Here is a 14545-nt window from a genome sequence, read left to right as displayed (position 1 = left end):
AACAACAGCGCGCCAGTCGTTTCTTCTTTTCGCTACGTGGCGCCAATTGAATATTTCAAACGAAGCCAGGTACTTCTCCACCCGGTCCTTCCAACGGAGTGGAGGTCTTCCTCTTCCTCTGCTTCCCGCGGCGGGTACTGCGTCGAATACTTTCAGAACTGGAGTGTTTTCGTCCATCCGAACAACATGACCTAGCCAGCGTAGCAACTGAACTATGTCAATGTCGTCGTATATCTCGTACAGCTCATCGTTCCATCGAATGCGAAATTCGCCGTGACCAACACGCAAAAGACCATAAATCTTTCGCAGAACTTTTCTCTCGAAAACTCGCAACGTCGACTCATCAGTTGTTGTCATCGTCCAAGCCTTTGCACCATATGGCAGGACGGGAATTATGGGTGACTTATAGAGTTTTATAGGTTTTTGTTCGTCGAGAAAGGACTTTATTTCTCAATTGTCTACTCAGTCTGAAGTAGCACCTGTTGGCAAGAGTGAATCAATCAGCAAGTTACAAATAGTATATTTACTTTTGCAATACATGAAAATTTGCCGAAAATGGCGTAATTTTGAAAAAAAAACATCGTTTTTTTTTAGGTAAAAACTGGTCGTTTTTTTAATACCAAATTGACAATTTTCAACCAATCAAGAAGATCGTAGACAAACGTATTCAAAAATATTCTGTTTTAATTTGAAGTCAATTTATCTTTGAGTTATTAAGTAAGCAATTTTGAAAAATGTCCTTTCGAGAAAAACGCGTTTAAAGTTTCACCTCCGAGCGGTCGGTCTTTAGAAAGCTATCACTCAAAATGATATTCAAGATACGACCTTCACGATTTCACAAGATATTTATGGAAATATAAGCTATTAAAAAATCAAATAAAAAATTGTTTTTTTGTTTTTTTGTTTAAGTGTGACACTGGTATAGCCCCTTAAGACATTGCGTATTGTGAATGGTACGGTGTGTGCAATTTTTTGAGAAGCATGCCAGCAATTGCATGCTAGAACATGATAATCACTGGAAACAACTGAAGAACATTGCGATAGCTACTTCGCATGCCACTGAAGTTCTCATACTTTTCGCGAAGATCATTTCGACATATCAGCCTTCAAATTCAATTATTGGATACGGACAATATAACATTGCCAAGGGCTTTTTGCATCGTTTTCGATAAGATCCACCTGCATTTTGTCAACTCACTTCAACGAAAAATGAACTCATAATGACCAAATTGTCGTAACTACGATTCCATGAGCGCACGCGTAATTTTAACTACCAAAAATACCAGTGTTAATGACTTAAAATGGAAGATTCAAAGTCAAAGTCTGGGAGCTTATACAAATTGATCGATCGTCTTGACAATGAAGACGAAGCCGTGAATTAATTATTCAGGGGAATTTCTAAATACTTTGGACAGGATTGCCATGCCGTAGCATCATTTGCATCTCAAAGTTGGATCTGTCATTATTATTATGTAATGGAACCCGACTGAATGTGATGCAGTTATCGAATACAATGGGGACAGCCATTTCTATTCAAACGTATTCAGATTCCAAGGAAAATTTCATTTGCGATGACAATCAACAAAACACAAGGATAGTCGCTAGAAGAGTGTGGCATAAATCTGGAAATGCTTTGTTTTTCACACGGCTAGATATACGTGGCGTGCTCATAAATTGGAAACCCATTTTCTCTGCATATTTACGCACCGGAACAGAAACCAAAAAATTTTATTTAATAAGCTGAGCTACATTAAAAAATTTAGAAAAATCGTAAATATTTATTTTCAAGGCAATATAAATTTAACTTTCGTTTCACAACATATAATTTCACACAAGGCAACGGCTGCGGGGTCAGCTAGTTTTATAAATATATTATTTTAATGAAATTGGGATGAGTAGATGCAAATGGCGGTCAAGCCCATAAACGTTCACAAAAATTTTATGTGATTGACTAGGCAGTATCTACCTATTACGACCAAACTCTTAACTGGGACATCTAATGTCAACAATTGAATCGTCTGAAGAAAAAGAGAGGGATTGTGCTCCGTCGCGACAACGCCAGCCCACACACAATGATAGTGACTCACTAAGAGCTTGGTTAGCAGATTCTTCTTCATCAAACTTGTAGCGTGTTCCTATGGCACCCAAATTTTGCTAACACTTTTGTTTTTTTCTAAGTACAAAAGGGGGTTCCAGACTATGTATGTTTTTATGAAAGTGGCATTATCAAATTACTTTCATTAAATTATGGACGAAACGGAAACCAAAAACATAAATTTTAACTATGCTGATAAATCTTTAAATTTAACACAAAAATAACGGATTTCCTTTTATCCGACTTTATATATAACAATGTTCTATTCTCGATTAGTTTTAATGAAACAACCGTTAGCTTTTTTACCCTGTGCAAAATGTTGTGACACATTTTAACGAGATATTTAGCTCAACTTTTTTCAGTATCGATATATTATCGATTGTTCAAGAAACATATGCCGTATTTTTTTGTTGGCGTAATTTTACCATCTCTATAAGTTTATTATTTCAGTATTTGCGGTTATAATATTTTTGATAAGAAATTAAATTATGATTGAATGGTTTATTCTGCTTTAGTTTGCGATTTAGAATTTAGTATTTCAGTAAGTGCAAGTGAGTTAGTCTGCAAAACTTAGGTATTGAGGCGAAAATATAAAAAGAATATCAGAAGGAAAAATTAAATTTAAACTGAACAAAATTATTAAATATGTGTATAACATACGCCTATATAGCAATTTTACTAATTTTAAGCAACAAATTTCTGATTGCACTGACATCCAGTCTGAAGCATAGAATATGTCCGATTGATTCAAAACAAATACAGGATTGCCCTTCGTACAAAGGATTTTCGTGTCGTTGTGATAGTGATAATTCTTGTTATGTTGTCAGTAAATTTGGCTATTTTACTATGGATTTCGATTCAAGAAAGCAAGAATTATCAGTGGACTGTATTAGTACACAAACGGAAAACATTGATTTTCATCTCGAGCTTAACTTTCAGTCAACTCTTTTAAAAACACATTACATCGAAGTGTCTCATTGTAAAGATTTTACGCCCGAAAAGTATATGAATACCCAAGTACGAGAAATTCTGATGTATACGAATGAGCAGCATAAATTAACGGTATTATATAATAGAGACATTGTTACAAAACCAGCTTTTGGCTTTTATGAAGCAAATAATATTGAATTAATTATAGCATCATCAGCAGCCATTATAACCGTCCCCAAGGATGCATTTCCTGCAAATACTGAATTGCAAACATTTAGAGTAAAAAATGTATACCAGAACATGACGCTGCAAAACTTGACGCAAGAGCATTTTCAAAACCTTGTAACGCTCAGGCAACTTGACTTAGCCGGGAATAATATGAAAATTTTGGACGAAGATGTCTTTGCAACAATTACGCGTTTGAATTTTCTGAACTTGAGCCACAATGGAATCGTCGAGTTATTACCAAATCAATTTGCTAAACTGGATAAACTGATAATACTGGATCTCAGCTACAACTCGTTAACATATTTAAGTCCTAAACTTTTCGAGCAAACCTCTTTGTTATGGCAATTAAAACTCAGAGGCAATCAATTGCACGGCACAGCAAATATTATAAAAGTTCTCAAACCGTTGGATTTTTTACATAGGCTAGACTTAAGCAATAATAAATTGCGATCGATTTGGGGCAAGGCGAGTTACGCCAATGCCCCAGCTACATTGGCTACAAATTTACATAACAGCAATATGCCGTTGAACTTCGATTTAGCAGAAGGTCTGAATTAAGTCAGCACACTGCAACCTAACGGGTACGACCAAAGCAAGCGTACGTTAAAATCTATAAATCTAAGTCGCAATCTTCTGATCGGGTTTAATATGGATTGGATTTTTGAAATCGGCATTAAATGCCCTTTCCAAATTAACTTAGAACAGAATTTGATAAAACGCGTCTATGCTTTATCAAATATGCTCAGTACAACTAACGACTGTGAAGGCGAAATCAAATTGACTGGCAACCATATTGAATGCGATTGTAAACTAGCATGGATTTACAATAACAACTATAGCAGGTTTTTTAGTGATCTGCGGTGTAATCAGAAGTCAACCAATCTACTAACGAATTTCACACAGATTCGACGGCATGAACTGTGTGCTTGGCAGCCGGTGCAATGCCCCAGAAACTGTGTGTGTTTCACAAAGTCTAAATTGTTGCACATCAATTGCACAGGCACACAACTCGACGTTATCGAAAAGCTGCCACGTCCCGAGCAAGTATTGCTCACGACTTCGTTACTTGATATTAGCAATAATCGTTTCACTGTTCTGCCGCTAAGCACCACCTTCGGCTACGCCAACGTCTCAAAACTCTACGCCGCGAACAATCAAATCACCAATATAAGTCTCTTGGAACTTCCAACCAATTTGACGGTTTTGGATCTGCGAAATAATCGCTTAAAATCGTTATGTGCTGATTTTTTGCGTGTATTTCTCAATGAGAGCACGAAGCTACAGCTTCTGTATCTCAGTGCAAACCCTTGGGCTTGCGACTGTGACTCCCATCAGCTCCTTTATACCGTACGTTCACATCGGCAACGCATACCCGATGTCGAGCAGTTACGCTGTGATAACAAACCGAATGTTACTCCCCTAACAGCAAGCCTGAGCGAATTGTGCCAAACTGAGGACACCGTTAAACGTTATCAGTACATTATTGCAGCTATCACAACTGCAGCGTTAATCATCATTATTTTCCTTCTTATTATTGCACTCTTTTTTAAATATAAATTACAAGTTAAAATATGGTTATATGGTCACAAGATATTGCGTTGTTGTATTCGGGAATACGAGCTGGATGAGAATAAAATGTTCGATGCATTCATCTCCTACGCGCACCAAGATGCTGACTTTGTCAACCATATATTAGTGCCACAACTCGAGAAGGGCGAACCACCATTTCGTGTATGTACGCACGAACGCAATTGGCTAGCTGGCGCTTATATACCTGAACAAATCATCGAATCGGTCGAACAGTCGCGACGCACGATCATTGTGCTCTCGCAGCACTTCATCGAATCTGAATGGGCGCGCATGGAGTTTCGCACAGCGCATCAGTGCTCCTTGAACGAAGGTCGTGCGCGCATAATTATGATTAAATACGGTGAAATTATCAACAGTGAGCTATTGGATAAGGAATTGAAGGCATATTTGGATATGAACACATACTTGGATTGGCAAGATGCTAGATTCTGGGACAAACTACGCTATGCCATGCCACATAAAGTAGGTAGAAAACCGAACTCCGATATGCTTGAAGTTAACGGCAGATTTTACGTTATGGGGCAGGTTGAAATGAATCGTTTGCGTGGTGAGAATGGTTAAATTGGCTAGAGTTGAACAGGAAGGCAAGTTTTCTACTTAATCTTACATTTATATACCTATATGTATAATTATATTATCAATAATTTTAGATGCTGGAAAATATCTCTCCACTCTTCTGTCCAACACATCAGGAAGAGAATAGTGGTCAACGAGTTGATTCATGGTTATGTACTCTATATCTAGTGCAGTAATTTATATAACCGTGTATAACCGGAGATGGAAGTCGAGTACGTAACTTCAGAAGTTTCCGAAATCTTATATTAAAAACTATTGTAAAACAATTAAACATACCTTATTCGAATAAACCGAACGTATTACAATAAAACTTGGTGTATTATCATCTAATATATGTAATGTATTTCGAAATATGAATATTAAACTAAACGTTATGAACTTAAGTGAAATATACATATGTGAAATAAATTCAATCAAAGTTAAATTCAATATACTTGTATGGTGCATTTGAGAAAAATAAGAATGAAAGTAAAGGAATTCCCAATTTCATTCTGCAATGAAAATAATTATATCTATTACATATAAAGTGGAGTAATTCGTGGAACGATATCGCATACTATAAATTTAGCGTGGCGTTTGATGTTCGATTTCGTTCCTAAACAGTATTAGTAAGTAAGAGTTTATTAGGTTCAGCTCCACCAATAAAAAATATATCAAGTTTTTTAAATCTGTGAAGTAGCGATAAAGATACTGATTCGAAATTTAGTGTCATTCAATCCGACCACAGGACGGCAACACTACCTTCGTTATTCGTGCGCTCAAAGTAAATCATATACTCGTAGTGTCTAACCGCACTAGTAATAGCGTAAGTATACTTCGATATCATACTAATTTGGTAGCCTCGTCACCTGAGGAATCGCTGGGAACTGCAAGGCTGATCAGGTCACAGCAAAGGGCATCTTAACTCCCACCTAATTGGACTGGGTCGGTGCCGAAAAGGTCTATTCTGCGTTAACATTTGAAATTTGTTTAAAATTTAAATTTGCTCTAGATTTATGTGTAATTTTCCTCCTGACTAGGGACAAAGACAAAAATATTAAACACGAGACAGTTCTACTCAATTTTATGAGAACTAATCAAGATTTCTCAGATCGATTTTGCAAACAAATCGAGCGATCAATACAGCAAGAGTTGAGATGATTATATATATATATCATATATATTTTATAGTATATAGGAGTTGAGGTACCTAAAAGCCACTCATATAGAGCAGTCAGCCGGATGTGTGAAAAGTTTTCGCTTAAATTTATCAATTTTAGGCAGAAAGATACACTGCTATGAGTGAAACTCTCTTATTTTAATTAAGATAACTCCCAAATTTACCGATATATGCCACCATTTATAACTCAAGAACGGCTGAACCGATTTGGTGTGGGGGTGGCTTAGAACCAGGGTAAGGACATATGATACTTTTTATCTCTTAACAAAACAATTCATAAATATAAAAATTATATTTAAAATCAGAGGCGTTTGTTCAAAATTTATATAAAAATTATTTGCAGATTTTAGCTCAAAACAAGAAATAAATAAGTAAAAATTTTCATATCCATGCATGCTTAGTATATATATGGCTTATACTGATTGTGCTCCTGAACAGGGCAGTTTTTTCATGACAAAACCGTTAGATTTTTTAAATATCTCAACAAAAAATGGCATTGACATTTTTGTCGTCAAGGAATTGCGGATACTTTGCTATGTTATGAACAAAGAATGCCAATGCATTCATAGCAAACCGAACGCGCTATCCAGCATAAAAATATAACGAAATAACTGGAGTGTTGATAAAAAGGTGTATTATAATTTGAGATATACATACATTTTTTTTAAGCATTTAAACTGTTCCTTCCCAAAAAATAATAATATTGCTAAATATTGGAACGGTAGAATAGAACTGCAACCAAATACGGAGTGCAATGAATTAAAAAAGGCTCAGTAATCATTCAATGAATAATATACCACGTGCATCCCAAAAGACTGATGCCATGACTTGCGGCCGATTGTTTTTTCTTTCCAAGATTGAGAACCGTTTCATGATATGCTGATCACAAAGCTGACCGTCGATTGGACTTGGTTGATTTCACTGGTGCACAGCCCAAACTCAACAGTATTTTTCTCAAAAAAACATATGATCTATTAACACACGAAATGCTTTTTGATTAATTTTTTTGTAAACTAACACAAATTGCTTCACCCAAATGCTATATCTCCTTAACTATTAGTTATAATCTAACTAATAGATATCATATAGGTGGTATTAGTAGTACTATCTATATATCAGCCACGGTAAAGCGTGGACGGGTAGATATTTGAGGGCTATGGAAAGTATTGGCCCGAATGAATCATTTATTTAGCTAACACATCCTTTTTTTGATTTGAGCAATTGAACGACATATTAATTGCTTCTTGATTTTTGTGTTGGAAAGTGAAAGAGTCAAATGAAATTTAAAAATATGCTATTCAAAAGCAGGCGTGGTTGTTTTCCGATTTTACCGAAATCGGTTGGTCGAATCCCGAGATATGGGATTTCACCCAAAAGTGGGCAGCACCACTCACATCGTCCAATTTTTACACCGGCCCCCATGAAGCCTTCTTATTGTTTAATGTTTCTGGTGTACTTGGTAACTGATGTATTGCGCTTTTAGTAGTTGAAAATAGTGATGAGCGATATTTCACTACCGGTGATTTTTTCACTGTGATTGAAAAATCGCAAATCGCAACTGCGATCACATTTTAAAAATAGCAGTTCGCTTCTAAACTGTGATCGCAGTTCGAACCAGTGATTGCGATCACAGTTCGAAACTGTGATCGCAGTTCGAACCAGTGAATTGTGATCGCAGTTCGAAACAGTGATCGCAGTTCGAAACTGTGATCGCAGTTCGAACCAGTGAATTGTGATCGCAGTTCGAAACTGTGACCGCAGTTCGAACCAGTGATTGCGATCGCAGTTCGAAACTGTGAATTACGATCACAATAGCAAATAGCAGAAAAGTATGTAACAACTTTCTTCAGGGTATTGTATATATCGTATATGCTATTTTTCGTCATAGCGGTTTGAAGTTTTGAGTGTAACGTTCTTATAATTTTTAATAATGGCAGGAAATGTATCAAGGAAAAGAAGTGAAGTATAGCAGATGTTTGAAGTGGTAGATGAAATGTAAGCAAAATGGAATATTTTAATTTGTTTTAATAAAATTTTTAATTTTACTTATTGTTAAAACCAAATTTGAAAGCTTTTTGTGTTGAAAACAAGAATTGTAACTAATTAATTTCAGAAAAAATATGGAATAAAAAAATTACGGGTTTTTAATATTTTCCCAAAGATTAGGAAACTCCCGTTATTAATTTGGTCTTGAAATATTATTAGCGGGTATTCAAAACATTCTGATGGATTATGGAGTTTATAGTTTTTCTTTGAAAATATTAAAAGCGGATCATACCAACATACAAATGAACTATGCAATAAGCTCTAAGTTTCAGGTAGCCGAACCGCTCCAACATTTGCGAAAATGTAGGGAAAAGAAAGGCGTAAAACCTTGACTCGAGTTACAGGAACCAAAAGAGAATTTACCGCCAATAACGACAAAAGGTTCAGTCGTTCCCACAACAGTCGGGTGTACGTAACTGGACGGGACCCGGACTTGTATTCGGCCAAACACTGTCAAATCGGCAGAATCTGCCGCTACAACAACAACAACAAAAGGTCTCCGTTTTAACGTCGACTTAGTTGCGATCGCAATAGCAATATAAAATCACAGTGATTTAAAAATAGCAATCACTGAAATCACAGTGATTTAAAAATCGCAATATCGCTCATCTCTAGTTGACAGTAGTACCGTTATATGGGGGTCTGCGAAGTTATCTTCCGAAATCATCTATTTTCACACTGTCGGTAGGAGTTCTTATAATATTTTTGCTGAGCGCATTCGGTTATTGTAGCTTTTAGCGTTTACGAGATATGTACATTAAATTTATAAGAGAGCGGTGCCACTTCCACAAAATCTGTTTCCCGTAAGATGATCTGCGATCCTCTGAAATTAAAGGTTTATATCTTAATTTAATGATTTTGTTATGAGACTTTACAGGTTTTCGGTTTTGTTGGCGCGGCAGTGGTTCGATTACGTTCATCTAGGACCTTATAGGTTTGTAATAAGGAACCCTCATATGAAGTTTCATCGATATATCGCAATTTTTGCTCAAGCTACAGCTTGAACGGACGGATGAACAGACACACTGTTACCCAGTTTTCAACTTTTGTCGTCATCCTGATTATTTATATATTTATATACTATATAACCGCTATTTAACCGCTATAGCTACCACGCTTAGTTTAAGGAGATACGTACAAATGTTAGGGGAACCAAACTATTATATTCTGCAGCAACCGATTGCAAGGGTATAAAAATGTCCACACGTAGGCCGAATTTTTTGTTACAATTCCGGAAAAAACATTAGCAATGAGATCCACATCACTTTCTACTAAATTAAAAATTCTCTTGACAGTAATTGAAGCCTTCAGCGCCAACACCTCAACAACCATCACCAATTTTCAACAACATTTCTGCGTAAAGTCCTGAATCCATGTTATTATGAAGATGCACTCTCATATTCGTTTTCAAGCGGAGCTTTTCAACTGTCGACCATAAGCTGGATGATTTAATGCACGCTTGAATTTCATCTGCTGGTGTCCCCCTCTGAATCACTGGGAGGTTTTGACCGAAATGACCAGCCAATAAAACTACCATTATATCTGTACTATCTCGCAAGTCCTGGAGAGTCTGGTTTAAAGCTTCTATAGCCTTCGTGTGAGACATTGTACTTTCATCCTACACTAAAAGCTTGCATTCTCGCAGCATCCTACCTCGTGAACTATTTTTACTCTATTGGCAGATGGGCGAATCTTCCTGTGCCAAATTCAATTGCAATTTTAAAATGGAATGTGCCGTACGACCGCCGTTTAATAGCGTCGCGGCAATATCTGACGAAGCTACAGCAACTGATATTTTTTGGTCTTTTCTGATGGACATAAATAATAAGTTAAGCAAAAACGTTTTTCCAGTTCCTCCCGGTGCGTCGAGAAAGAAGACTCCACCACTAACGGAGTCTCTTTTGCGTAAAAATAAAAAATAAATAAATATGTGACAATTTTTTGGCCAACAATTTTTTTATCTTTCGTAAAAAAAAAATCACATCGGAAACAAATTTGTAAACGGGTCGGAAATATCGTCTCAAGAAGCAACTCATAATATTCTGGGACTGCATTTATCGGAAGCGACTAGTGGGGAGATATTTATAACATCACATCCAAACAATCGAGTAAGGATGATAAAGCCCAGACGTGAATTGGATGTTTTACAGGAGACCAGGTTTTACTGGAGCACCACTCTCAACGGCCCTATAAATTGGAAGAACTATGCTTAGCAGATTTTGCAGATTCAGATTTTCCAAAACAAGTAGGAATATTTCTTTTAATAATGAAGACTACAATGAAGTAGAAAACGAGGATGTCGTGTCATCCTCCAATGGCATTAAAAGATGGATCAGGAAGCAAGCACTTGTTCTGCACTGGAAACGTTTTAGCGTTGAAAATTCATGAGCTGATTTCTTCAGAGAACCTGCCATGATAGGTGAAACCATGGAGAAATGAGGAGGCCGAGCTCTTAAGTAATGATGTCCAGAGTGTTTGCAACGCACAAAAGTAGCAAATTCATCAGAATAAGCTCAAATATGACAAGTTTTTATCCAACGAGCTTGAACAGATTCTGGAAAACCTGTATGTTTCAGCGGAAGAAGTAGCTGATGAGAGAGCTGCTTCTCTACTTTTGGATCCCGAATTCAGAGCTCTAACTGTTCCAGAGCAAGAAGGAGATGTTAATGTTTTTCACGAGGACAACGATAGTGTGGAAAAGGTGGTTCGGTTAATTAAACTATTACCTCTAATATTAGAAGGAGATTTACTGGCATTGGTACAATCTCTTAACAACAAGCAGAGGGAATATTTTGCTCATGTAATGCACAATGTCAGTAAGAAGAAATTTTTCCACGAATATGTCGGAGGTGGTGCTGGACTGAGCACAACCCGGCTTATAAGGAGTATATATCAGGCAAAAAGTTTACCAGGAACTAACCCCGAAATAGCCAATGTGCTACTCTGCGCACCCACTGGCAAAGCAGCATTTGGAATTGGAGGTTTAACACTTCATTCCGTTTTTCACTCCCCGTCAACCAGTCCTCCGCCGATCTTCGGCCCCTCAATAGTGACACATTGAACATTGAACAAAATGAAATTGAGCTTAAAGATTTTATAATTTTTAAGACGATATGAAATTTTGGCCTGCCATTTTCCTATGCTAAATAGACAGGTCGACGGAACAAATTGGCAATCTTATAGTTATATAATATTCTATACCATAGGTCTCCGATGTCAACAATTGTCTTACTTGGCAAAATTTTAGATCGATATATTAAAAGCTGGGGCACTTGTTCGTGTATATAACGGGTGATTTTTTTGAGGTTAGGATTTTCATGCATTAGAATTGACAGATCGACAGATCACGTGGGATTTCAGACATGGTGTCAAAGAGAAAGATGCTCAGTATGCTTTGACATTTCATCATGAATAGACTTACTAACGAGCAACGCTTGCAAATCATTGAATTTTATTACCAAAATCAGTGTTCGGTTCGAAATGTGTTTCGCGCGCGTGTTTTGTTCAGCGATGAGGCTCATTTCTGGTTGAATGGCTACGTAAATAAGCAAAATTGCCGCATTTGGGGTGAAGAGCAACCAGAAGCCGTTCAAGAACTGCCCATGCATCCCGAAAAATGCACTGTTTGGTGTGGTTTGTACGCTGGTGGAATCATTGGACCGTATTTTTTCAAAGATGCTGTTGGACGCAACGTTACGGTGAATGGCGATCGCTATCGTTCGATGCTAACAAACTTTTTGTTGCCAAAAATGGAAGAACTGAACTTGGTTGACATGTGGTTTCAACAAGATGGCGCCACATGCCACACAGCTCGCGATTCTATGGCCATTTTGAGGGAAAACTTCGGACAACAATTCATCTCAAGAAATGGACCCGTAAGTTGGCCACCAAGATCATGCGATTTAACGCCTTTAGACTATTTTTTGTGGGGCTACGTCAAGTCTAAAGTCTACAGAAATAAGCCAGCAACTATTCCAGCTTTGGAAGACAACATTTCCGAAGAAATTCGGGCTATTCCGGCCGAAATGCTCGAAAAAGTTGCCCAAAATTGGACTTTCCGAATGGACCACCTAAGACGCAGCCGCGGTCAACATTTAAATGAAATTATCTTCAAAAAGTAAATGTCATGAACCAATCTAACGTTTCAAATAAAGAACCGATGAGATTTTGCAAATTTTATGCGTTTTTTTTTAAAAAAAGTTATCAAGCTCTTAAAAAATCACGCTATACATACAGACGGACAGACGGTTTGGCTAAATCGACACGTCTCGATCGGTAGGTTGGACCATCTTATTGGAATGCAATAATTCGGATTTCAGCTATGAGAAACGAAAAACATAAGGAACTAGACTGCGGATGTGGGTTACTATCGCATTTCAAGCTAGATTCCGATATTTTAATTAAACAAAAAAGCCTTTTCGTATTTCTAATCAAACTTCATTTTTTATATTTGTAATATCTTATATGTATATAAAAATGAATCGCAAAATGTGTTGGTAAGCGCATAACTCAACAACGCCTGGACCAATTTTGCCAATTTTTTTTTAAGCTTTAATGGGAAAAAATTCGAATAATTGCCGGAAAACCCCTAAAAACAGTCCTTTTTTCCATACAAACGAATGAATGTTTGTTTGTTAGTAACGATAAGAGAACGGCTGCACCTACCTTGATGAAATTTTCAGAGGTTGTTCGTTGTGGATCGGGAAAGATTTAGAAATAAAAATACCTTATACGTTGAATGAGGAAAAGTCGGAAAATTTGACATTTCCGAAAAGTAAATTTTTTCCATATAAAGGGTGATTTTTTAAGAGCTTGATAACTTTAAAAAAAAAAAAAACGCATAAAATTTGCAAAATCTCATCGGTTCTTTATTTGAAACGTTAGATTGGTTCATGACATTTACTTTTTGAAGATAATTTCATTTAAATGTTGACCGCGGCTGCGTCTTAGGTGGTCCATTCGGAAAGTCCATTTTTGGGCAACTTTTTCGAGCATTTCGGCCGGAATAGCCCGAATTTCTTCGGAAATGTTGTCTTCCAAAGCTGGAATAGTTGCTGGCTTATTTCTGTAGACTTTAGACTTGACGTAGCCCCACAAAAAATAGTCTAAAGGCGTTAAATCGCATGATCTTGGTGGCCAACTTACGGGTCCATTTCTTGAGATGAATTGTTGTCCGAAGTTTTCCCTCAAAATGGCCATAGAATCGCGAGCTGTGTGGCATGCAGCGCCATCTTGTTGAAACCACATGTCAACCAAGTTCAGTTCTTCCATTTTTGGCAACAAAAAGTTTGTTAGCATCGAACGATAGCGATCGCCATTCACCGTAACGTTGCGTCCAACAGCATCTTTGAAAAAATACGGTCCAATGATTCCACCAGCGTACAAACCACACCAAACAGTGCATTTTTCGGGATGCATGGGCAGTTCTTGAACTGCTTCTGGTTGCTCTTCACCCCAAATGCGGCAATTTTGCTTATTTACGTAGCCATTCAACCAGAAATGAGCCTCATCGCTGAACAAAATTTGTCGATAAAAAAGCGGAAAACACATTTCGAACCGAACACTGATTTTGGTAATAAAATTCAATGATTTGCAAGCGTTGCTCGTTAGTAAGTCTATTCATGATGAAATGTCAAAGCATACTGAGCATCTTTCTCTTTGACACCATGTCTGAAATCCCACGTGATCTGTCAAATACTAATGCATGAAAATCCTAACCTCAAAAAAATCACCCGTTACATGTGTATGCATATTTTTTATTAAATTGTGGTTTGTTTTGTTTTTCAATATTTTGATTTGTACATTACTTAAATCGTTCAATTTCGGTCGCCTCCTTTTTATTCCGGCTATTCAAGAGAAAAATTATTAAAAATTACGTTTTACACAAAGTGATCAATTACAGATTGAAATTTGTTACGAAG

General features: G+C 36.9%; 3 protein-coding genes across 3 annotated transcripts in view; all 3 read left to right on the top strand.

The window, feature by feature from the left end:
• Window positions 1–14545, top strand: part of LOC105229162 (ATPase inhibitor, mitochondrial) — a 576424-nt gene that overhangs the window by 154694 nt on the left and 407185 nt on the right. The gene's annotated exons all lie outside the window — the stretch shown is intronic.
• On the top strand, window positions 3326–3811 carry LOC125777656 (phospholipase A2 inhibitor-like). Its single transcript, XM_049452752.1, has one exon. It carries the CDS (start codon window positions 3326–3328, stop codon window positions 3809–3811), a length of 486 nt encoding a protein of 161 aa, XP_049308709.1.
• Window positions 3902–5404, top strand: LOC125777655 (protein toll-like). Its single transcript, XM_049452751.1, has one exon. The coding sequence runs from the start codon at window positions 3902–3904 to the stop codon at window positions 5402–5404; it is 1503 nt and encodes a 500-aa protein (XP_049308708.1).

Source organism: Bactrocera dorsalis, chromosome 3 (assembly GCF_023373825.1).
Source record: "Bactrocera dorsalis isolate Fly_Bdor chromosome 3, ASM2337382v1, whole genome shotgun sequence".
NCBI classification, from domain to species: domain Eukaryota; kingdom Metazoa; phylum Arthropoda; class Insecta; order Diptera; family Tephritidae; genus Bactrocera; species Bactrocera dorsalis.
The sequence above is the reverse complement of the archived record's forward strand: the minus strand, read 5'-3'. Positions and strand labels throughout refer to the sequence as shown.